Genomic DNA, 24,276 nt, shown 5'->3' with positions numbered 1-24,276 from the left:
TCTCAGTGTCTTTCAAAGGCAGCACAGGGAGGAGTCCAGCAATTGTGCACAGATGGAAATGCGCCGACTTAGTCAAGGACTGAAGGTGTGGGTTAAGGTGAGGAGAGGCTGGATGCACTTTTATTTGTGTGTTTATACAAATGCTGTTAATTTATTGCATTAGACTGACAGCACAGCTTTAGCATTTATCTGTGCAATCCTCAGAGTGGAAGAGCATCAATCTTCACTGTGAGATCCAGCAGCAAGTCCACCAAGAAGACTGGCTTTATTATCAAATCACAGTGACATCTGTCGTCATTCCAGAACAGACCTGCAGACCCGTTAGAAAGGTGCAGGTCTTCAGTCAGTGTTTCTCCAACCAGATTCTAGATCTGCTGGCAGTTCTTGAGCAGGTTGTCTAGCTCGGTCTTGTTTATGGTCCCGTAGGCCTGAGAGTAGCTGCCCAGTTTGGCTCGAGGATCTCCAGCAGCAGAAACGTTGGAGTTGCTCTGGAAGACCTTCTTGCTGAACCTGGGAGGAGGTTTTGCCTCCCGTGTCTGAGAGGGTGAACGCTGGTTCTGCACAGACACAAAGACAGTAAGAGAGGGAGCAGTATGTTAGGAGATAAGGGTTTTTTATTACAGCTCATCAGAAGTGTTATTCATTAACATGTAAACAGGTTTCTTTGCTATTTATAAGGTAGTAATGAGGTTGCCATCCTCTTTTGCATGAGAGACCGGTTACAAAACTGTCCAGGTACAGAACTGTATATCGTCTGTTAACTATTGGTCTGTTCATTCAGAATTACTGGGACAGTGTACAGAAGCAGCTACAGGGTTCAAACCATGGAGAAAACTAAAAACAGACAAAAATGGAGATACATGGTTTTCATTGGACAGCATCAGATATGTAATAACGTAACACGATATAGAGACATAATGTGAATCGGACAGTTGTTCTTTATATTGTGTCCAGTTTCAAAATCCGTTAACAAAGTTTTTTTCCTCTCCTGTAAGTTGCCATTTTGGAGATACAAGGTTTATACGACTTAGGTAGCTAAGGTAACAAGTACAAATAAAGCTTATTATAGTAAATAAATATAATGAAAATTGGTTGCTGACTTCTCTGTGCACCTCAGCCACTGTATGGATTGCCTGATTGCCTCACCTGTTTTACTCTAATAAAGAACTGATTAAATAAACTATGTGATGATTAGGAACTGTAAATGCTGGCCTTTCTGGAAAGTTAATGCAATCACACACACACACACACACACACACACACACACACACACACACACACACACACACACACACAGAAAAAACACACACACATCAAATCACATACACATATTTATATCAATGATGTTCCTTGCAAATAAACAATACTTGAGTTCACTTGTGTGTGTGTGTGTGTGTGTGTGTGTGTGTGTGTGCGCGTGTGTGTGTGTGTGTGTGTGCGTGTGTGTGTGTCCAACCATTTTCAAAGCTAGTTTCTACAGTTTCTACAGTTACCATTCTTGTATTAGTGGTAAAAACACACATTTTACTGCTGCCATTATTTTAATTTAGACACTCTTTCTTAGAAAGGGGAAACGTTTTGATCATTTTAAGAAAACCATCAAATTAGGGCCTACAAAATACAGTAACACCTTTACTTATGTCATCGTGACTTCCATCATTGTCAAATTTATAGCAGTTTTATAGCAGAATTAGCAACACATGGTAAGGTAGCACTGTACTGTGTGTGTGTGTGTGTGTGTTATTTTTACAAAAGCAACATTTAAGCAATACCTTTTTTAGTACCTGTGCATATTTACAGACACACAGGCTAGCTGGGGTAAATGTGAAGACGAAGATTTGAATCTATTGAGATTAATACCAGATGCAAAAGCAGAGCAGTACACTTTCAGTGGGCTCCTGAAGCTGGGAGTGTGTACCATCAATGTCTAATTGATTCAGTGTTTTCACATCTAATCCAATACATATATCACATGCACACTCACAATGCACTCAAACCGGGAAGCAGTAAGCCAGGGTATATGCACTAGTAACAGGTGGCAACAAGACCTCCTTCTGATATGTGACACAAGCTGTTACGGTGTCTCAATATGTCAGTCCCCTTTTGTCTTATCAGTTGTTGCGGTTTTCTAGAAATAAGCATTTATTGCAGCTCTAGGCAGGTGGAATTGGGATGCGTACTACAAGTGACATGACAACACTCTATAAGGATGTGAGGAAATCTAATTATGGGTATTGTGAGGTTTTAAAAATGTGCAATTTTTAAATTTTAAGCAATAAGCAATATAACTATATTTATTAAATTATGTCTTGTAACGGTAAAAAAATAAATAATAATATGCTTGCTCATTTTCCTGCTTCCACAACATTAACTTCAAGAACTGACTGTTCACTAATACTAAATAAAATAAAATAGTACTAATGTTATGGCTGATTACATGTACATACAGTGCAGTATGACATGCATTCATTTTACAACCATGTATTTTATCTGTATTAGTAATCATAATGTGTATTGGTTAATCAATGATCATTAAGACACAGATTTGTATACAGACAGCACAGGTGGCCCACTCACCAGGCGAGCAGAGGTGACACACAGACCAGGAGACAAGATGGGCTCCTCCTTCCGAACCAGAGGGTTATTCTGGGGCTGTGTGAGGGTGAGGGAGAGTGAGCGGGTGCGTGCCACAGGGGCGGAGTGACCACGCTGCTGACTCTGCTCTACACCCTAATAAACGAACAGGGAACAAACAGAGCACAGGCTAATCAGATACACCAAGGCCTAGCTCAGCAATATGTGCCAAATCAGTGTGTAAATCTCTGAACTCACAACAATTTAGTTTCTGTTAGAAACAAATAAAATTTCATTTAAACTTAATCAAAATAATTTTACGTATTGATTATTCAAGACCAATGATGTTTGTTTCAAAATCTTATTTTGACCAAAAATGAAAACATACTTTAGTGTAAGTTATTATAATTTATCCTAACACAACAAAATCAATGCTTTTGAATCACCATCTTCAGGATAATTCATAACAATGCAACAATGCCTTTTTACCACCCTGAATGCTCACTGGAAGTGTTTGTAATGCATTGATTATCATATCATAGCACCCAATTAATCAACTGCAAGTACACATATATAGATATTATAGTTTATAATTATTAATTATTAGAAATAATAATGGTCAGAAAAAAATAAAGTAGAGTGACCTCAGGTCTCACCTTGTTTGAGCTCTCTACAGGAAAGACGCTACTGCCCTCATGGTTCAGAGGTGGCTGCACCATCTTTCTGCCAAATCGGTGAGGTGGATGTTGAGGGGATGTTGAGGGATTACTGGACGGCTTGCCCACATCACCTAAAAAATAAGAGATATTGTAGAAGATAAGTATCTGTGCACTGCATCAAAGCAGCAATTGAGGTATACTAAGAGGCTACTGAGACACCAATTCTAAAACTGAAAAACTGTGTTTGTGAGTGAAGGTGTGTGTATGAATGTGTGTAATAAGTGAAAATTGTTTACTACAGAAATGACCTACTTTATACAGTAACCCTCCACATTTGAAAAATTCATGTTAGGGGGTCGATAACATAGCATAGGTGGGGGATCATGCACGTTAGAAATCAGCCAATTAATAATGTATTTGCTTCATAATGGCACCATGGCAACCAGAGGGACCTACTGCTACATAATAGTAGGAAAGATCCTCTCTATTTCATCACCAACATAGGTGGAGAACTGAATTGTCAACCACTAGGGGGCGCACAAGCCAGGTTTGAAGTGTTTTTCAGTATATAATGGCTTTTGTTGGACTTTTTTTTTTTTTTAACAAAACGCTATAAAGAGTATTTGTGTGGGTATTTGTTTTCGATAAGGAGTACCACTCACTGGACACATGTGTAATAGGGTTGTATGATGTCTTGGTCATTCTGGGGCTGGTAGCTGGGCTGCTTCTCACAATAGCTGGTTGAGATTGCTCTTGTGTGGGGACAGACTTGGCAGCGACTGGTCGAGTTCCAGGATGGTCTGTCTTGGTGTGGAATGATTTCTTTTCACCATCCCCTTCCCCCTCTTCTCTTTCTTCATCTCTACACTCTTTGTCTTTTCCGTTGACTGTATCTAGTTTGTTGTCCCCGCTATCTCCCCCAGTCTTCTCCTCAGCTTGCTTCTTCAGATGGACTCTTCTTTCCATTTTGTGGGTGGCCCTCTTCTCCAGAATCATCTGTTCACAAGACGATTAAAGCAAAGAGTTATTGCTGTATTCTCTAGGTATGGCCCAAGAAAGTGTTGCCTATTGTGGGAGAAAATCACAAGTCTACTCCTACAGTCATTTTGTTGTCACAGCACACATATCACATGACTGTGGAAGATTATAAAAACACTCGGCTTGTGTGGTCACTTCACCACTTCACCTCATAGAGTTTGTTTCTGTACTGAGCAACAGAAAGCTGGACATCATCATCCACTGGAAGAATAACATCATAGTCCAGACTGGGTTCTCTGGCTGGGTTGTGAAACCTGAAATGGAAAAGCAGGGAAAGTCATTAGATTCATTATCATCTAATAAGAGAACATGTTTTACTACATTTATAAATGAATAAATCATGGACTCCTGGACCATGAAATCATGGACCTTTAGAATCTCCATGATACAAAATGACACGTCTTAGTGCCTTTAAGCCAAATCCACAAGCTTTTAAGCACTGTGGAAACTGTGTATAACTGAACTGATTCCATTTACTTGGCCACATAAGGGTGCTGGAGGGCCTGCTCTGCTGTCAGCCTTTTATACGGGTTGAAGACCAGCAGACGCTGTAGCAGATCAAGAGCATCAGGTGGCACTGATGGCTGGAGTAAGTCACCTAACGGAACCTGTGGCCTAGACACACACACACACACACACACACACACACACACACACACACACACACACACATTTGCAAAATAACTTTAACAATGCTCATGTTATCTGAACCGACAAAGACATGTGCTGAAGTCGAGTCATGACGACTGAGATTAGAAAAGGAGGAACCTTAGTGAAGGAACCTAAGGACATGCAGAATTCAGTATGTAATACTGCAATACAAATGCATTTGGTAATACACATATCTGGTTCTTAAATGGCTAATACCCCAAAAAATACATTGTTAATGTTGAAGAGATACCTCAGCAGCATTCTCTGGATAACAGATGCTCCATACTCTGACCTGATAGCAAATACATCTGAAAATAAAAAAGGGGGATATATAAATAAGAGAGATCAGACCATCCTTATATCCTTTACCAAACACAGTATTCATCTGCAAATATCCATTAGGAGAGAAACTACATCCAAAGTTTGGAGAATTTTAGCAGCCCCTTTACATACTTAATAAAAGAATATCTGAGATACGGTATAAAAGCAACTGTCAGAATCTGGCCCCTTAATATCATCAGTTAAGAAAATCACTAAAATGTAACTGACTCACTTTACATAATAGAGGAACATGCCTTTAGTGTAATTTATTATGTAAGGAAATGGGGTCATTCCTGAGAATGAGCTGTATGCTCACCCTCTGAAGTTGGGTGAGGTATGGCACTCATGATTTTCTCTATTTGGTTGATGGTAGAGGTTCCAGGAAAGAGTGGTTTGCCAAGTAACATTTCACCCAGAATGCAGCCAATGCTCCACATGTCCACCCCTTTTGTATACCTGTACAACGCAGAGCACAACAATGTCATTTGTACTGTGATAAAAAGGGGAACACTATGGAAATCTGATTGTTGTATAGGAGTATCAGAATGATGGAAAGGTACCTTGTGGAGCCAAGAAGAATTTCTGGAGCACGGTACCACCGCGTTGCCACATATTCCGTCAGGGCAGGGTTCGCTGCATCTTCTTGCATCTGGTAGAGGGAGCGTGCCAAGCCGAAGTCACACAGTTTGATAAAGCAGTCTGAATCTAGCAGTATGTTGGACGGCTGTGGGAGAGAGATGAGGAAACATAGAAAGGCTTTTATCAACTGTTTGTGACTGTTTTGTGAGGCATGAGACTAAAAAATGCTGCATAAGGACATACCTTCTGGTCTCTGTGGATAACATTTCCTGAGTGTAAGTATTTGGTGGCTTTAAGAAGCTGGTACATGATATAGCGCTTATGAATGTCCTTCAAAAGATTGCCTTTCTTTATTACTGCATGCAGGTCAGTATCTGGAGACACAAACAATCAATAAACCAAAATAAATAAACAAAATCAAGCTGATTCAGTTGTTCTCAAAGACTTTCAACTGAGCTAACAATCTTTATAATTATGGAGACAATTTAAATGTGCCTAGATGGAAAGCTGTATATAATCAAATATTAAGTTTAAAAAGTTCAAAAAAACATTATAAAAACATCCTAAATGTCCTATATCCAAAGATTAGAGACTAAATCTTGACGTGGGTAATGTGAGTAATATCTGTTTATTATTTATTACTGATAAAAGTTTATAATATTTATATCTTTATTAAGTAACATAATACAAAAAGGCCGTTTAAGAGTCGATCAGGAACACATCCATTAGGATAAAAAAGATCACAAGATCCTACACCTACCAGTTAAGATTACACATAACCTTTCCTTCACCCAGACACTAATCACCCACTATATGACAAGCTCTGCGCAGGTGTCATCAGGTATGCCTCCCTTCATCAGTGTTTTGATGAATTAAGTTCACCACACCTCCAGAACACTCAGAACAGTGAAGCCTGGCATCCCAGACCCACTCCCCTCCAAGCTCACATCATGGGATTTCACAGGACTTTACTCACTACCTCAATACCACTATACCAACAGCACACGACAACACCAGGTAGCCTATAACTCCCAACAATCTGCCCTTCCTGACCCCATCTGCATCCATATTATGGCTTTGTTTATTATCTTTAAATATTAAGTTTGATAATGTCTGTTATGAATTGCTTTTATGTTGTATGCATTAACTGTTTTCACATAAATTATAAATAAATTAAGCACTGATATTTATTATAGTATACAATTACATAATTAATAGTCATAACTAGCATCCCAGAGTTGCTTTATCAGTATGTACTGCTGGCTACTAACTCCTAAGACTTTCTGTTTTCTTATTTTCTAGATCAAGGGTGTCCAATCCTATCCGCACAGGGCCAGTCCTCAAACAACTGATCGCATGTGCTTCTGCTTGCCTGGAAAGAAAACCTGCAGCCGAATAAGATTGGACACCCCTGTTCTACCAGTTTATCTAGTTCATCTAAATGTACCTCTCACATCAGCTTAGAGAAGTCTAATAGCGTTCATGTTATAAAGGAAAGATACAAGCAGGTGCTGATTAAAAATAAGCCAATACATGAGGACACTAGAATCTTTTTAATAGACTGTACACTAATAAAGCCTCACCCATGTACTCAAAGACCAAGTAAATATCTTTGTCGTTCTGGGCGCGGATGACGTTCAGCAGTTTGATGATATTTGCATGATCTCCGAATTCCTGAAGCAAAGAATCAAAGTAAGCCATGATTAGACTCATACATTCAACGGAAAAGACACGTGAACGTGAGGTATTTCACTGCATTTCTAATATTCTATACAAGACAGTGTGAAGTGTTATATTTGTAGGAGAATCACGTTAGTTGTATTTGTAAAAAAACACCACAGAGGCGAAGCACACTATAAATACACTGAGTACTGTGAAGAGTGCAGTTTCACAAATGAACCAAACCCAAGATAAAAGCCTGCTGAGACCAAATGGATGCATCCATAATGTTTCCAGGAGAAGGAGAACCATCTGGTGCTTGTAATTTATATCGCAGGCACACTGAGAATATCAAGTAACTATTAGTGCTACTACAGACGCAGAAACAGTGTGTGTGTGCTGAGTTTTACAGCCTGGCTGTGTTTAGAGACTTACCTGAAGAAACATGATTTCTCTGAACGTTCTCTAAGTAAAGACAAAGCAAAATGAACAGTCAATGATGGACACATACAAATACAGAAACGTCAGAATTACTGTAAACTGTCGCTTTCTCTCACTTGGGCATCTGTCCGATTCCTGAAAGCATCAAATATTTTTTTCACAGCCACCGTCTCTCCAGTCTTTCTGTCCACTGCCTTCCACACAATTCCATACGCCTGTCATGTAAGAGACATGGATACAGAAACGATTAGGTTTAAACAATTACCTACAGGATATCTGCCTTTATTCATTACTACAGGAGCAGCAGCTCAAACTCATGAGCAAATACTTAAATCACTAGAACATGAAATCATCCCTTTTCTCTATTTCATATCTTGCAGAGATTTAAGACCATTCAGATCCTCATTCTTCACCTTTTAAAAAAGGAGGTTCTTCAAGGGTGCTTTAGTAAAAGCAAGAATTCTTTATAGAGCCACGACACCTCAAAGAACCCAGTAAGTGTTTAAATGCTTGCCTGGTTAAAGTGTTTTTTCCTCTGATGGAAAATCTGTCATCCATGGTTCCTTAAAAAACTTTAAAATTAGTACTTATTTATTATTAGTACTTAATTATGTCTGTAGCATGAAAAAGGATTCCAGTACTATATAGATTTTTCTTTAAAGATGCCGCAAAATGCATTTATTAAGTATTTTAAGTTGTAATTTGATGTATAAATATTAAATGTGTGACTTTGGTTCGGACCAGAAACAAAAAATACTTAGATGCTGTTTAACAAGCCTATTTACAACCCTGTTATTTTGCCTTAAGAATAAAACACAGATTTTCCTGTTATGGTGAACTCTGCTGAGCTCTGCTCTGATTGGCTGGTTTACGGCACTTTGTTTTCAGCACTGATTTAAAAACACTCTATTTTTTAAGCCGTTATGGTGCTGATAATGCTGAAATCCTGATAAAGCTGGTTAGCTTTTAGTCTAGCACGGAATCCTGCTTGCTTCCCCGGCTTCTGCTTTGTCGCACATCACTTTTGAGCTTCCCTTCTGTGAACCCTGGTACAAGCAAGGCCTGGTTTGTGAAGAAACTTGTTTTTTTTAAGTAGCAGAGTCTGTTAGTGATGAGCTGCCCTCCAGTGTTACTGATTCACAATCCTGGCAAAGACCCAAAGTCCCAAAACTGAGGTGGGCGCTGTGTTTTACCACACTGCAGCTTTAGGTGTCAAAGGGTTTCACTAGTTGGCTGGGTGGTGGCTCAGCAGTTAGAACACCAGGCTATTGATGACAGGGTTGTTGACATATACTACCCGGCAAGCCGCCACTGTTGGGCCCTTGAACAAGGCCCTTCACCCTCTTTTCCACTGCGATGGCTTCCCACCGCTCCAGACATGTGTGCTTACTGTCAGTGTGTGTGTTTGATCACTAGTGTGTGTGTTCACTGCACGGACTGGTTAAAGACGGAGGCCAATTTCCATCTGTGTCCGAACACTAATGGTGAATATGGTTGTGTTGTGGGCTCATATTTTGGTGGTGTAAATATAACGTTCTGTTCTGAAACCGTTTGGGGGAGCTCATTGTACAGCTCTGTTTTGGTTCTGCTGGATTTTCTTTTCCGTGCTTTTACAGTGTTTGAGGTTCACTGTATGTCACTTCCATGAAACGAACTCTTCTTACTATTCAACTGGGCAACTGTGTTTAGAACAACAGCAGGTTAGTGTTCATTTTAAAATCTGTGTTTATATTCACAACACACTGTCCTAATCACATGACAACTCACAGAACGGCAAAGATCCAAAGATGGGTCGGTTACAACGCTGGATATGAATTCTTCTGATAATTGCTTAATATTTAATTACAGTATTTAGGCCAGTGAGTGTTTCCGCCACCTCCTTTCCATCCTTGGCACTGGGACCATATGAAACAGGAGCTCTGGCCCCTCCTGGTCCCCAAGGTACAGTCACAAGCTAATCAATGTGTACAGTAGTCAACAGGGTTGCCACCTGGCATGTTAAAGCTAGTTCAAACAGTCCTGCTAGTAATATGAAAACCCATGGGTCATTTTGATCATGTTATCTGGTGAATCTAAAACATTACAAACATATGAAACTTTTAGAAATAATGTTATAACTACAGTTTTGTAAAACCTGCATTTATTAAAAAAGGTGTAAGCATTTGTTGTAAATGAAGAGCAAGAATAAATATTGTGTATCCTTCAAAAACATACTGTAGGTCTTAAAATACATGCCTTTTAATGTATGAAATTAATAAAGGAAAATAATTTCATGGAAGTATTTATGATATAAAGACAAAATTATATCTATTTAGAGGTGCATAAATCATTATCTGGCAATAGAACAGTAATTGTTATTATAAATACTAATTTAAATAATAAAAAGCAATAATAAATATTGTTTATCCTTAAATAACTAAGTGTAAGTCTTATAAAGTATATATAAGTATACAAATATGCTTTTTAATCTATTCATTAAAACATTTTATGCAAGTATTTATGAACTAATGAGAAAACTAGATCTAATCAGAGCTGTGTAAACCTTCTGACTGCAAAAAACACTTCAACAGTTAAATAAAGAAGGAAATAAGTATCAACAATAAATATTGGTTTTCATTTAACAGGTATATTTTATTGTACTGTGATAAATGTTGTCACTGTGATAGACAATATGCTTTTCTAAGCATATGGAGGAGACTGTTAGTGCTTAATAAACACTGATCAGCTGCAGGTTTTATTACGAACAGAGTAATTAGACTGGTTTAATTAGATGAAGAGCAGCAGATGTTAAATTAAAATCACTGTATTCAGTATGAGAGTGTATCTAAATAGTAGTTTTTAAGAATCTGTTTCTTATATTTAGTCAGTGATTACATATTTTGTGACAAATATTGTGTATCTGAAAGAATGTCTTTAAATATCATGATACAGTATTTTTTTGCCCAGCCCTTTACATATATATATGTAAATATATACGTATATATATGTGTGTGTGTGTGTCCCTGGTTTTGGGTTTACAATAAAGGAGTAAATTAATGTAACAACAGAACAATTACTGTGAATAAATAAATAACAATAATAAACAATTCTTTAATAACATAAACTACCTCTTGTTGTCATTTATGGTGTCATTTATCATTTAATCATCTGTTACGTGATTTTAATGTTAGACTAAGCAGAGTTATGTACTTCTGACCAAACTGCATGCCTGGCATTTCTGTTTATAAGAACTTTGAGTAAATTAATGTAATAAAAACAATATTTGTAACCTAAATGCAAAAATAAATATTGTTTATAATTTAAAAACAACGTATTGTTTGTTTAAAGGTTATAATATTTAATAAAATCCAGCTAAACAAAGCCAGCACTACTTTTGAGCAAACTACTCTCATTGCCCTGTCTGTTCCTAATAGAGGAGTAAATGAGGGGCACTGTGGAGAGACAACTGCGAGGTGTGAACTCACCCCTTTCCCAAGCCTCCTCTTGATTTCATACTTTAGGGTGATGTGCTCTTCCACCTCCGTCAGGTTCATCTTTCCCCTCTACTGTTTAAGCTGTGGAAATGGTCCGTGTTTTAAACATGTAAGGCAGAGAGCCCCAGTAACATCAGCTACAGCGTCCTGTGGTCGTAAACAGTCAGAGACAGGAGGAGGGCAGGGTGCAGTGAACGCAGCCTAAGCCTGTTATGGCTCCACGAGCTGGCTAACGCTTGTAGCCGTTAGCTAGTTAGCTAGCTAGCTACCGCGTTTACAACCGGTCTCTGCTAATATTCAGTTATTAGTCAGCCAGTACTGCTCTCCGCTATTAGCTGACCGTCTGGACGATTACTTCAGGCTTCATACCGGCATTCAGCTGCTGGTTCACAGTGTTATCCACAGTGAATCGACCCGCTCCTCGGTCTCTCCGCTAATGGCAGCACGGTGCAAAGTCGAGCATCGCTTCGTTTTGTAACTGTTGCCATGGAGACCCAGCCAGCACGCGCTGCTTAAAGGAGCCGCAACTTCGAGACGGGTTAGTTTATTTTTATTACTTAAAAATATATATTTATATATTTATATTAACAATTTATATGTTTTTTTATGTTTTTTCAAGTATCCCTATTTCCCCTGAATAAGGAGCGAAATCAAATTAAATTGTGAATTACCCCGTAATAAATAAAATAAAATAAATGTAGCTAACGTACCTAATTTAAGATTCCCAAAACGAAGAAAAAAACAGTTAAAAAATCAAGAAATCTTAATTCTTTTAAACTGGAGTGTTAATATGACCTTCTGACCAATTATTAAAAAAATAAACAATATTTTCCACATGACTTTTATTTTGCATCATATTTACTACATCCGGGATTTCCTGCTTAATCCAAATTAAAACATACACAACACAAAACTGCTGCCTTTAAGATTTTACTTTTATAAGTAATTTTATACTGAAACATCTGAATGCATTTTTCGGATACATGCAGTGCATTGTTAGTCCACCAAACCAGCAGAAAACATGTATTAGATTTTATTTTCTTATGTAATTAATTATCATTTATTTAATTTATTGCATATTACCTAATAATTATTAAATTATCCAGCTGTTACTGGATATACCGTTCTTGCAGAAGTCTCAAGAACTCATGCCAAATATACTTTTTACATTAAAGGGTTAAAAGAAACACAACTTTTTGAGATTTTTGTTGTTGTTGACTTTTATTATTTAAAAAAGATTTACATGCTTTACTTCAAAACCCTTTTCTCAACAGTGGTTCTTTAATAAATATGACTTCTCCTACAGTAAAGTGAAACGATTTCCCCCGAACAGTGAGCACAGAAATGAGTGTAAATGATCCCTGTAATCAATTACACATTTAACCTAGCTAGTGAACTGATTTTCATAACTAAGAGAAGATAATCACCTAACATACTTAAAAAGAACAAAGTCCTTCCACCTCAGCTTTATGTAAATGTGTTGAGAACATTTTTGCAACATTCCCAAAATGTTTGCAAAGCGAGTGCCTGGTGTTCAATGTTCCAAGGGCAGCTCATGTCCCAGTGCAGGCCATTTAGAAGGGCAATTCCACAGATTTCTTTTAAAGAACTCCAGTATAATTAAACCATTAACAATGTAAACAGGCTGATTAAATGATTTGATGCAAAATTGAAGTCAACAAAAATTATTGCATGGTTATAAATATGTTGCCTGATGCAAAGGTTGGTATAGCGCAGTGAGTAATGACACTAGCCTCTCGCTGGTAGCCAAAGGTTTGATTCCCTGGTCGGGCAAGGCCACCACACTACACCAATAACGGTGTTTTTTTCCCCAGGGTAAGACTCCTAACACTACTTCCTCCCAAATGTGACCATGATTCAATATAATGAATATAAAGAAATAAGAGTATTGTTGAAACACATGTCAATTTAAATGTAAATGATGCCAAAGACACTGTTTAACAAAAGGTTTATGGAAAGATTGTGCCCTAAAATACATTGTTACAGTACATGTAGGGTGTTAAGGCAAAACAGTCCGCAGGCAAAACTTTGGAACGAGAGGATTTAGCTCAGGTTCTGTTCACCACCACTATAAAGAAATCTGAGTCAGCAATTTCACACCTGGTTTACAATGTTCTTAATGATTTAATTATACACAATCTATTGAATACCCACTTAAAAGGTATAAAAACAGGAAGGAAAACCAGGATTGATAACATACCAATTTTTATGTGTTCCTTAAAATTTAGTTCAAAGAAAATCAGAGTAAATCCCATAGCTGCAAATCCAAAAATGTAAGCGAATCTCTTTAGTAATTATTACAACCATCCACTGTGTTTTGTTTCTACGGCCTAAACAAGCAATGCACAGGTTTCTATCTCTAGCAGATACATCCAGATTTAAGCAGGGTCACAGTATATTAAAAAAATCTGAAATTATAGTTAGTTAACACTATCTATGTGACAAAAGTTAGAGGTCAACAGCAATGTCAACAGACAGAGATATTCCACACTAAAACCCCGCTGAATCGTAGAGTCTCTACATCAGATTCCCAAACATAAGAGTTCTGTATCGAAGACGAGGCTTCTCCTTGAGGGCAAAGGGATCAGAAAAAGATGACAGGGGGTCAAAGCTGGGCAGAGTGGAGTAAGAACAGTTCTGATGGTAGCAGTGTTTAGGAGGAGTGCAAAAAACGATTGAAGGCGTTGTAGGCAGACTCCAGGTCAAACAGCATCTGACGAACCTGAGAGTCATCCAGCTCATCAGAGGCAGACATGCTGCTCAGAGTGGTCAACCTAGAGGTGGGAACAGCCAGAGGAATGAAAAGCGTAAAGAAAAGAAGGTTTGTCTCAACTCAATTTCTTTAGGCTGGAATTAGATAGACAGATATGCTGTAACATACATGTGTATTAAGTAAAGCTGTAAAGTTACAGCTCGTTTGGTCAGAACCAAAATAGCAGGTGTAAAAGGTGCCCTGGACCACAGTCCAGACCGAAGGACCAAAATGTGATCTGATATAAAGAGATGATATTGGTTCAAAACCAAATGAACTATGGTATGTTTCATTTGCAGCGTGAAATCCTATTACAGAAAAAGTCATCTGTAAAAAAAAAACGTAAAGCATATGCAGGAGCATATGGAGATTAGAGTCAAGGTCTGAACTAAAGTTTATGCTGGTGGTAGTAATGCCAGTATAGTGGAACCAAATAAATCTGTTCATTCATTTTTCCAGAAGGAACAACCCGCCAAATTGACAATAAACTGACATCAGATGCAAGCCCCTTCTACAAACCAATCAATGTCAAGTATAAGAAGATGCAGCCCACATAGTTAAGAATGTGACATCATTCAGTTATTCAGTGCACTTGCTAAACTGCAATAGGAAACCAAAACTAACCAGATCAACTGCTTAAAAAATGCAGAAATAATAATCATTCCTCACCAGAGGTTGACTTTGTCCTTGGCCTCGGAGTCTGGTGGCATGTTGCTCATCCTGTTCATGGTCTCCATCAGCTCTCTAAGGTCTGGCTGGATCTGAAATCGATGCACAGCAATAATTAAACTTGTGTTGAATAATCTGACATGTATAAATGCATAAACAAACGGCCAAACTGTAAATACCTCATCCATGGCTCGAATCTCCAGCCTGAGTTTGTCCATCACTGTGATAAAGAGCTAAAAGGGAAAGAAAGTAAAGGGTCAGAATTATAATATTTTATTGAGATGTATTTTGCAAGTAAAAGCAGGAAAGAGTATTATAGTATCTCTCCATGTTGCCACTGTCTCATGCAGTCAGTTATACTTTGCCAGGGCTTAAATGTGGGGTGCTTCGCCTAGTAATAAACAGCACTGTGATGAATTACACTTTGGCAATGAACAGGGACCACACATTCCCAAATAAAATAAAAAGAAAAAAAATCTACTTAATGGAACTGCTGGACAGCATTCACTCTATGGCATTCATCCAAGCAAAGCCATTGACTGCAGGATAAAAAGCCAAAGCCTTATTAAGTTAAAAGATACCTACAGATACAATATCCGCAATGCAGCGATTTAGGTTGCCTTTGTCATCCTTTATAGTAATTGGACGATCTTCCTTGATTCTCTCCATTGCCAGGGGGCAGTCGAGCTGTAACAGCAAGGAAGGAAGGAAGGAATAATAGTCAGAGGTTTCTTAGTTTACACAAATATTAAATATTATTTTAGAAATAACCTTCTGATCTGATGTTCTTTTTCTACAGAGAAACAATAGCAACTGCATTGCAACTCACGTCTGTGTTATACTAAGAAAGAAATGCACACTTTCAATATGACATAAAAAGCCTTCCCACAATAGCACAGTAAAATCAGTGCTGAATGGCCAATAACTACCCTGTATTTTCTACAAAAGTCATCAATGGAGCCAACATCCGACGCCTGGACCTGCTTGAAAGCCGCCTTATACTGGACAAGCAATCTCGAGCAGGCACCTGTGTATCTGAAAGAAAGAGACACCACTTTAGAAGGGCTTGCCGACCTAGATGTGATTTGTCTAGAATGCTAGTTACTACTTACTCATTGGGGGTTACACAGTCCTTGATGTAAGCTTTCTCTAAGGCTTGGAGCGTCTTTACCACAGCAAACAGTTCTGCCATGTTGTCATACCTTTCAGAACAGCCCACACAAGACAAATTACAAGCTAAAAATGAAATTCGTGGACAGGCAACAGCCTTTAACCCACAGAATCCAAGCACAACCTTCATGATATAATCTACAAGATTTTAAAACGGGCTGCTTACTTTTCTCGTTCTCTTGCATTTTTATAGAGCTTCACCTCCTACAAAAAAAAAAGCACACAAGAGCACATTGAAGAAAACAAGAAAGCAAGCGAACACTTTGCGTAAGTTAACGTGTTGATTATATCATCAGTGTCCTTTATATATTCACTCTTACCTCATATAATTCTGGCTTATTAGCAGGAGCTGGACGTGGTAATAAGGAAAAAAAGAGAAAACGTCAGAGCACAGTAAACTGGCTAACATACACTTTGACATCTCTGAAATCTCTCTGGCCTGTCCACTTACCTCCTCCCATGCCTCCTGACGCTGGTATACCGTGGAACATCGTAAGAACCCCAAGTTCACCCCAAGTAAATCTACACATAGAGACAACGAGAAGTCAGTCAAAGGAAAAACACCAAAACACCAAAACACCACACACTTCTATAATACATTAATAAGAAAACCAGATGACATTGATCCTGAAACCTGTAGCTGTTTATACTGCCGTTGTGTTAATTAACTAGCGTCCATCTAAAAAGACAGAGGGGTCCACTTGCAGTCTTAAGGGGGCTTAGTTCAGCACACTTTGCTTTACTTTTTTCAGTGCCAAAACATCTGATTCAACTAAGCTGATGAGTGCCTTGAAGGTTAGAGAGTAGAAGTCACCGGACAATGCTGGACCCTGCAACTGAACCCCCCTTTATAGGGGTTTCAAAACAGATCAGAAAAGGACTGAACTGCAGAAATCCCAAAAACTAACCCTGGAATCTTAAATAAAGGATATGTCCCACCCCTGTCCCACAGAAACCTTCTGACACTGCAGAACATCTGTCAGCTGTACTTGCTGTACACTGTGCCAGATGTTAATGCTGATGATGGACCAATAGAATAGAAATCATCCACAGTAACTTATAATAGCTTCTAATAGCTTAGACATTTTTTGCAGTGATATTTAAAGAACATATAAATAAAATGACCATGTTTACAGTGTATTGTGACCACTGGTACCTATCTGCTACCTGCCTATAAAGGCCTCCTATAAGCATTTAGTGCAAACAATTATGTGGCCCCTTGCTTAATAATAATTAATAGTAACTAATACTAATAATAAAGTTTATGAATAATGTGTGGATGACATGACATCAGCACACAGCCAGCTACATTAGACCCTTCCCACAAGGCTGTGGGCGCTCACGGCTCCTGGATTACGGAAATAGCCGGGCTGAGCTGACGACGACAAAACCAGGCCAACTAAACTTACTCTGAGTCTTTCGTAACGTTTTAGGCTTAGTCTAGTCCCAGCTGAGAAGACCAGCACTAAGTTCAAACTGAACGCGACGAAAGGCACCAACATAGCTTAGCAATTAGCCCGTGAGTTTAGCCTCTCGACGTTTAACGCAGCTTAACAACCAGCTCATAACTTTAATTCGGTTACTTACAAATGTTTGGACGCCTAAAACAACAGGAGAGCGATTTAATCCCCGTGTCAGAGCATTAAAGATGAGATTAACTGAGAGAAAAGCGGAGAGACGCGCAAACCCGGAGCTCCTCGGCCCAGCCGTGTTTACGTCAGTGGTCGTCGCAGGTTGTGTCGTCACAGTGAGTCACGTAGGGAGGGAGGGAGGGGGGGAGGGGCGAGCGCTCGGGTTGCCATGTCTACCTTTCATCATTTACACCTTTACTGAATTTACACTCAGTTTCTTAAGGAAAGGTAGGAAGGCAGGGTAGTATTCAGCAGCTCCTTCACACCAGCCGTCAGTGAAAGGCCTCTACAAAGATGAGTTGGATTATCTCTCAGAGGAAACTTTAAATTTAAGGGAAATTTCAGCATTTTTATAAATCAGAATCTCTTTATTTCACCAAGTATGTGACACATACAAGGAATTTGTCTTGGTGAGAGCAACACGTATGACAAGTAACAAAATACACACTTAAATGACACTAAACAATAAATAGGGTAGATAAATTAAAAAAGTAAGAAGTACTAAAGGTAAAGGTGCACGTATTTGTCACTGTACAGTGTGGACTGTACAGCGAAATGTGTCCTCCGCATTTAACCCATCTGGTAGTGAACACACACTCACACACACACACACATGTGTTAGGGGCAGTGAGTACACACACACACCCAGAGCGGTGGGCAGCCAACTCCAGCGCCCGGGGAGCAGAGAGGGTAAAGGGCCTTGCTCAAGGGCCCAACAGTGGCAGCTTGCCGAGCCCGGGAATCGAACCCACAACCCTGTTATCAATATCCCGGCGCTCTAACCGCTGAGCCACCACTGCCCCAATAAATAATAATAAAGAGCTGAAAATATATTTACAGAAAGAGAACATCTGTACAGGTGTGCAAATTGCAGTGGAACCACTGCAACGACACTTTGACGACACTAGTCACTTTAAATACACTCTGCTGCTACCTTCTCCATTTACTGATGCTCTTCTCTCTGTATTTTATTTTCATTTTTACATATATTTTTATATATTTATGTATATTTTATTTATTTAAGTACTGCTGTCTGGGAAAAACTGGGTCCTTGGGTACCACAATTTCGTTCCACCCCATGTACCACATGTGATGCGAATGACAATAAAGTCTCCTTGAATCCTTGAATCCTTGAAAATAGGCAGAGTGCAAAATAGCTGTTCAGTCCGGTTTGGTACAGTCCAGTTGTGTGTTTAGAGGTTTACAGTGGGAGGTGACCACTGTGGTTGAGGAGCGCTACAGCTCTGGGGAAGAAGCTGTTAGCATGGCGTGTTGTGCTGGTTTTGATGGACCGCAGTCTTCTACCCGAGGGGAGTGTCTGGAAGAGGAGGTGTCCAGGATGTGAGGGGTCAGATGTAATCTTGCCAGCCCGCTTCCTCACCCTGCTGGTGTAGATCTGCTGAAGTGATGGCAGGTTACATCCGATGATCCTCTCTGCTGTCCTGATGATGCGCTGGAGTTTGGCTCTTTCTTGTGAGGTGGAGGAACCAAACCAGATAGTTATGGAGGCTGTGAGAATTGTGCAATTAAGAGTCATTTGCAATAACCTGTAAATAATATTGTTATTGCTTTTTAATTCTTATTTATATTGTGTATATAGTGTAAATTATTTATCTACATTTTTTTTGTGGTATTGAGTGTCTTGCTATCCCTTCCTGCTGTGACACCGAGATTTTCCCTACTGTGGGACTAATAAAGGATTATCTTATCTTATCTAATGACATAGAATATGTTTAGTTGTGCAATAGACAATATATTTAATAACCAAGCCATTTATTTTTGTAATAAAGTACAAAAAAACAACACAAAAAAAAAAAAAAGCCTGTGGGCTTTAAAGTTCCCCTAATTGACAAATCCCCCATATTTACACTGATTATTCTTCTTATTCTTTATAATATACAGTCATGCCCGAAAGTATTCAATAGCCAATAAAGGCTTTTCTATTAATTATTGAGAAGGGTATATATTAATTTTGGACATGCCACTTTTTGTTCAAATGTGTATAAAAGCTGAGAAATACTTTTTCCCACAATGATGCCTCTTGTACATCATCGTGTTATCTCCTGGGAGATGCCTGTGTCATTTCAAGGCAAAAATATAATTTCTGGTTAAATAAAAGTAAATTTAAGTCAAACTTTGCCAGGGGTATGAATACTTTCGGGCATGACTGTATTATATAACATTTAATACACAGTTATTTCACACATAATGTTCTCATTATTACCATATATAATGTATAATACATGTGTAATTATAGGAGTATTCACAGTGCCCCCCTGTTGCAGTGTCTGTGACTCTGCAGGGATCCGGCCTGTGACCCTGTGCCATTTACACCCATTCTGCAATACTTGGCAACCCGAGGACCTCCATATGAATTGTGCGCGCGGGAAAACAACCACTGTTCATGAGGACGTCGACCTTCACTTCAGCTGAGCTGCACATCTGCAAACTTCACCACCACAAAACCTGCTGATCAGATCAGATCCAGTGAGTCTGTCCGGTCGCTGCAACCCGCTGACGACTGACCGAGCCAGCCGCGTGACGTTACGGGTTAGCCCCTTTAGCTGGGACGGTGAAGCTGGGTTGGGGGCTGTGAAGCTGGGTTGGGGGCTGGGATGGTCGTTATGTTGTAAACGAAGCGAGTCAGAGAAAGTCTCTGTTAGTAAAAGCTGAAGCTGCTTTGGTTTTGAGGTGAACATGAAGACCAGCAGGAGTAAGAAGACTGCAGCCCTCCCAGCAGCTCCAGAGGAGGAAGAGGAGGAGGAGGAGGAGGAGTGCGGGGTTTGGCTCGACGCTGCTGAGTTTAGGACAAAGAGGCAGAAGCAGAGGGTGAGGACTTTCACCTTCACACCGTGTGTTTAACGTTTCCAAAGACTACCTGCTACCTGCTAGGAGGGTCTGACCTGTTCATCGTCCTGAGATATATTTAACCCCCCTGTCCAGACACCTCTGCAGCTACCACCCTCTTTCTGAAGGCCTCAGAGAGCTCTCATTAGAAGGGGTGTCCACAAACATTTGGACATGTAATGTATCTACACTGTAATTCTGAGTAGTAAAAATACTAATTTTAGATATGAATAATATTACTCTTAACCTGTGTGGTCTTTTTTTTACCATATTGATACATATGGACATTTGATTTATAATATAATGAGGAAAAAAATGTGTGTGTGTGTGTGTGTGTGTATATATATATATATATATATATATATATATATATATATATATAATATGTGTGTGTGTATATTAATGTTTTTTTTTCTCAATATATTATAAATGAAATGTCCATATGTATCAATATGGTAAAAAAAAAAAAAGACCACACAGGTTAAGAGTAATATTATTCATATGTAAAATTACTACTCAGAGCAACTAAACTTATAAAACTGTAGAGATGCCACATTCATGCAATGAATTAGATCTGGATCGTCCCCACCCATTTCTTCAAGCCCAAATTCAACTAAATGTCTGAGGTTTAAATGAGACGGCTCCTGCAGAATCCTCTCTAACCATGTTCTGATCATCTGCAGCTGATGTTCTGCACCTCATCCTAATTTAATAGTGATAAATATGCGGGTGTCCTGATTATTCCTGGCATTATTTATTAATTTACAGATTTAAGCATTTCTACAGTTTTATAATTACAGTGTAGATACCTTACATGTCCAAATATTTGTGGACACCCCTTCTAAAGAGTGAATTCAGCTACTTTAAGTTGCACCGACAGCTGACACAGGTGTGCAAAGATGTGCACAGCTTGTCTAGTCCCTGTAGAGAAGTATTACCAATACCAATACTCTGGAGCAGTTTCTAATGCCAGGCATGGGCTAGAGGGGTGTAAAGCCCCCCAGCATTGAGCTGTGGAGCAGTGGAAGAACTGTGTTCTCTGAAAGGATGCATGAGGAAGACATCCTGACCTCAGTAACGCTCTTGTCGCTGAATGCAATCAGGTACTCACAGCAGTGTTTCTCCAAATTCTAGTAGAAAGTCTTCTTCCCTGGACAGTAGAGACAGTTACTCCAACAAAAGCAGGATAAACTTTTCTTATTATTTTTTTTAAATAATTGCCGTTGATTTCTGAAGGAACTATGAGTAAACAGGTGTCCCAATACTTTTGCCCATATATTGTATCTGGAATTACTGGCATTTTTAAAATATTTTATAGTAATTACTAATAAGAGAGTGAGATTTCCTGTAAATCATTTGTAACATATGACCAGTCAAAAGTCGTCCTGGCAGTACGACTAGTCAGCATGATGTTAAGATTTGTAGATCTGGTATTAAAATGTCATAGTGGATAAAAACGGCATTACAGAGATCTGGAATGTGAGATTTTACTGGTGAAAATAGACTTATGGCTTGTGTCACTGGTGGCGTTTTAGGCTAAATATTGTATATTGTCCTTGAAATTGTAGCTGTAAGGTTTTCAAAAATGTTTATTTAGTGTCTTAAAGGTGTCTTGTGAGTCTAACCTTTTTTTACGAATCTTTTACAAATCACAGAAACGACTGACTCGACCAATATCTAAGCTGCTGAATCCACTGGCCCGGTCAGGGGGTTACAGTATGGCAGTAGCACTGAACTTCACCCAGACCAAGATGCAAATGCCTGCCACAAAGCAGAGCACCATATCATCGTTCTTTCTACCACAGAGTAAAAAGAATAAAGGTAAGAAAAAGGTCTGTTAGTTCTTGTTCTTGTCTCCAGTGGTATGTTTTCCTCCACTAGCTATGATGGTTTTAATGTTTTTTTTCTTTAAATAAAGAGAATCATTTCTTTCCCTCAGACCCAGAAGAACGTAGTTCTCACCCTTCCGAGATTTCCTCTACTCTACGTCCCGAGCTGCAGATGGGGACTAAAAGGAAGCGTGTGGTAACCACTGAGTATCCTCTGGAACCAGATAAGGAGACCAGTCACACCTCTCAGGTCCACCCACAGGAGTTGGATGCAGATTTACTGAGCGAGTCAGGCGAACACTGTACAGACCAGACCAAAGAGCAGCATTTCTTTCAGTTGATTTGGGGATATCAGTCCGAGGAGGAGGAGCCAGCTGATGTTAATATCGAATATGGTTCAGAGATACAAAAGGAGTGCAACAAAGCCATATCCCACGGGATTCAGGACATCCCTGAAACCTTACTTCACACAGAACAGGTACATGAAGATTCTCATGAGCATTATCGCCAGGTACATAGAAACGATTTTAGAGCCAACAAGGGTGGATCTTCAGCCCCCTGCTCAGCAAAGGAGTTTCCCAGTCAGGAAAACTCAAGGGACCACCACCTAATGGACAAGATTGTGTCTAGCCCGAGACCTATTTTAACTACGAGATCAGTCACAGAGAACCAACCCCTGAAGAAACGTCCTCGTAAAGCGCTGGAGCTATCTGAGCAGAAACCTCATCGCACGCAGTGGTCACCTCTGAAGAGAAAGGATAAAGAAAACAGGGCACCCATATCACCCACACACAGCACTGCACTCTCACCTCTTAAGCATCTGCTGGCTTCCAGCCCAGCCAAGCGATTTTCAAATTTTGGAAAGCCCAGCGTTTTTCAAAAGGCAAAGCTTAATCAGTCCCCTAAGAAGTCAGTCAAGGAGTCTGTGGAGAGCGAGCAAGACTCCTTTGCCATGTTGTTCACTCAAGACTCTGAAGGTTTCCGGGTGATTGCCAACCGTAGTAAACAGACTAGATGCCCACTGAAGGACTGGACCAACTCGCCTGAAAGCAGAGAGAGCTGGATCCTACCGTCTGAAAAGCCTCTGGAAACGGAGGACTCTGATCTAGAGCCAGAGATGCTTTTCACACAGGATTCTCAGGGAAACATGGTCATCAAGCACTAAAGGTTTTTGTTCCGGAGGGGTTTGGGCAAGTGTGTAAGATGATGAGAATTGGTTAATGAGGATAAGTGCTCTATTTCTATGTCATTTGTAATTTTTTTTGGAAGACAATATTTGATTGTCTGCTAAAGAGCTGCTATATGAGAATCAGCATCCTTGCTGATTAGGTGGCTCGAGAGTACATTTAATTTCATGCCATTTAATTACAAAAAGAGTAAAAATGTCTTAATTTAGAAACTCTTGAAAATAAACAGTCTGCGGAATAAAGAATAGTTTTTTCATATAAATAGATTCAGTTCTTCACCTGCTTGCCCATTTCTAAAACAGAAATCTCAGGAGTTGAGTTCATCCATACTAGTCCTGCGTAGGTTCTGTTTTCTGAACAAAAACAAGGTATTTCTCATTGTAAGGGTGTATTCTCTCATTTCTATGCTCTTTTGTTCATGGTAGTAGCTCAGAAGTGCTGCTGGGAACGAACAGACAGTGTTTCCCCTTGGTTCTGAGACCAACTGCTTTCTAAGCCACCAGATGGCACCATTTCTAAAAAGCGACTGGATCTTGTCATGAGAATTTTCTGGGTTGTTTTAATTCAGGGGTCACACTTGTTTGTTGACCTAATTTGGCAATACATAACAATAAAAAGTGAACTGTAAGGAATTTCTGGTGTGGTATTCTTTGTGGTGACTTCTTTTATCTTGCTATCGCAGACCTTACTAAAGACATGACTCATGTTCCTAAGTTAAATCTTCATTTGTGAGTAAGGACCATGCCCTTGGAGCTGGCACGGGGAGGCGAACTCA

The 24,276-nt window shown here is 39.3% G+C and overlaps 3 protein-coding genes across 3 annotated transcripts; 1 reads left to right on the top strand and 2 right to left on the bottom strand.

Moving 5' to 3' along the window:
- Positions 1 to 103: 103 nt before the first annotated feature.
- mapk15 (mitogen-activated protein kinase 15) lies at positions 104 to 11,859 on the bottom strand. Its single transcript, XM_072674893.1, has 14 exons — positions 11,387 to 11,859; positions 8,039 to 8,137; positions 7,917 to 7,946; positions 7,406 to 7,496; positions 6,066 to 6,196; positions 5,804 to 5,967; positions 5,560 to 5,699; positions 5,173 to 5,230; positions 4,749 to 4,886; positions 4,420 to 4,525; positions 3,896 to 4,229; positions 3,231 to 3,364; positions 2,578 to 2,730; positions 104 to 557 (listed from the first exon to the last, which is right to left on the bottom strand). Exons 1-14 carry the CDS (start codon positions 11,453 to 11,455, stop codon positions 366 to 368), a joined length of 1,839 nt encoding a protein of 612 aa, XP_072530994.1. The 5' UTR covers positions 11,456 to 11,859; the 3' UTR covers positions 104 to 365.
- A 1,488-nt stretch (positions 11,860 to 13,347) lies between these two features.
- On the bottom strand, positions 13,348 to 17,728 carry vps28 (VPS28 subunit of ESCRT-I). The gene is made up of 10 exons (XM_072674892.1): positions 17,595 to 17,728; positions 16,459 to 16,529; positions 16,328 to 16,356; positions 16,174 to 16,211; positions 15,950 to 16,039; positions 15,767 to 15,872; positions 15,423 to 15,524; positions 15,017 to 15,070; positions 14,838 to 14,929; positions 13,348 to 14,190 (listed from the first exon to the last, which is right to left on the bottom strand). The coding sequence occupies exons 2-10, from the start codon at positions 16,496 to 16,498 to the stop codon at positions 14,070 to 14,072; spliced, it is 672 nt and encodes a 223-aa protein (XP_072530993.1). The 5' UTR covers positions 16,499 to 16,529; positions 17,595 to 17,728; the 3' UTR covers positions 13,348 to 14,069.
- Positions 17,729 to 20,037: 2,309 nt separating this feature from the next.
- On the top strand, positions 20,038 to 24,064 carry LOC140551458 (uncharacterized). The gene is made up of 3 exons (XM_072674891.1): positions 20,038 to 20,467; positions 22,141 to 22,306; positions 22,425 to 24,064. The coding sequence occupies exons 1-3, from the start codon at positions 20,336 to 20,338 to the stop codon at positions 23,477 to 23,479; spliced, it is 1,353 nt and encodes a 450-aa protein (XP_072530992.1). The 5' UTR covers positions 20,038 to 20,335; the 3' UTR covers positions 23,480 to 24,064.
- Positions 24,065 to 24,276: the final 212 nt, after the last annotated feature.

The sequence above is a fragment of the Salminus brasiliensis genome, chromosome 3 (assembly GCF_030463535.1).
Source record: "Salminus brasiliensis chromosome 3, fSalBra1.hap2, whole genome shotgun sequence".
Lineage (NCBI taxonomy): Eukaryota > Metazoa > Chordata > Actinopteri > Characiformes > Bryconidae > Salminus > Salminus brasiliensis.
Note: the sequence above shows the minus strand (reverse complement) of the source record. Positions and strands in the feature narration are given on the sequence as shown.

Bases quoted from the DNA above. Each gene is read 5' to 3' on its own strand.
- mapk15 (XM_072674893.1), bottom strand. From the start codon at position 11,455: ATGAACCTGACGGAGGTGGAAGAGCACATCACCCTAAAGTATGAAATC. The intron at 4,887-5,172 runs GTATCTCTTCAA...GTGTGTGTCTAG, and splicing joins ATCCAGAGAATGCTGCTGAG to GCCACAGGTTCCGTTAGGTG. The intron at 4,526-4,748 runs GTAAATGGAATC...TTTCCATTTCAG, and splicing joins CAGCACCCTTATGTGGCCAA to GTTTCACAACCCAGCCAGAG.
- vps28 (XM_072674892.1), bottom strand. From the start codon at position 16,498: ATGTTCCACGGTATACCAGCGTCAGGAGGCATGGGAGGAG. The intron at 16,357-16,458 runs GTAAGTGGACAG...TACCACGTCCAG, and splicing joins GTCAGGAGGCATGGGAGGAG to CTCCTGCTAATAAGCCAGAA. The intron at 14,930-15,016 runs GTATTTACAGTT...CATCGATTTCAG, and splicing joins AGATTCGAGCCATGGATGAG to ATCCAGCCAGACCTTAGAGA.
- LOC140551458 (XM_072674891.1), top strand. From the start codon at position 20,336: ATGAAGACCAGCAGGAGTAAGAAGACTGCAGCCCTCCCAGCAGCTCCA. The intron at 20,468-22,140 runs GTGAGGACTTTC...TACAAATCACAG, and splicing joins CAAAGAGGCAGAAGCAGAGG to AAACGACTGACTCGACCAAT. The intron at 22,307-22,424 runs GTAAGAAAAAGG...TCTTTCCCTCAG, and splicing joins ACAGAGTAAAAAGAATAAAG to ACCCAGAAGAACGTAGTTCT.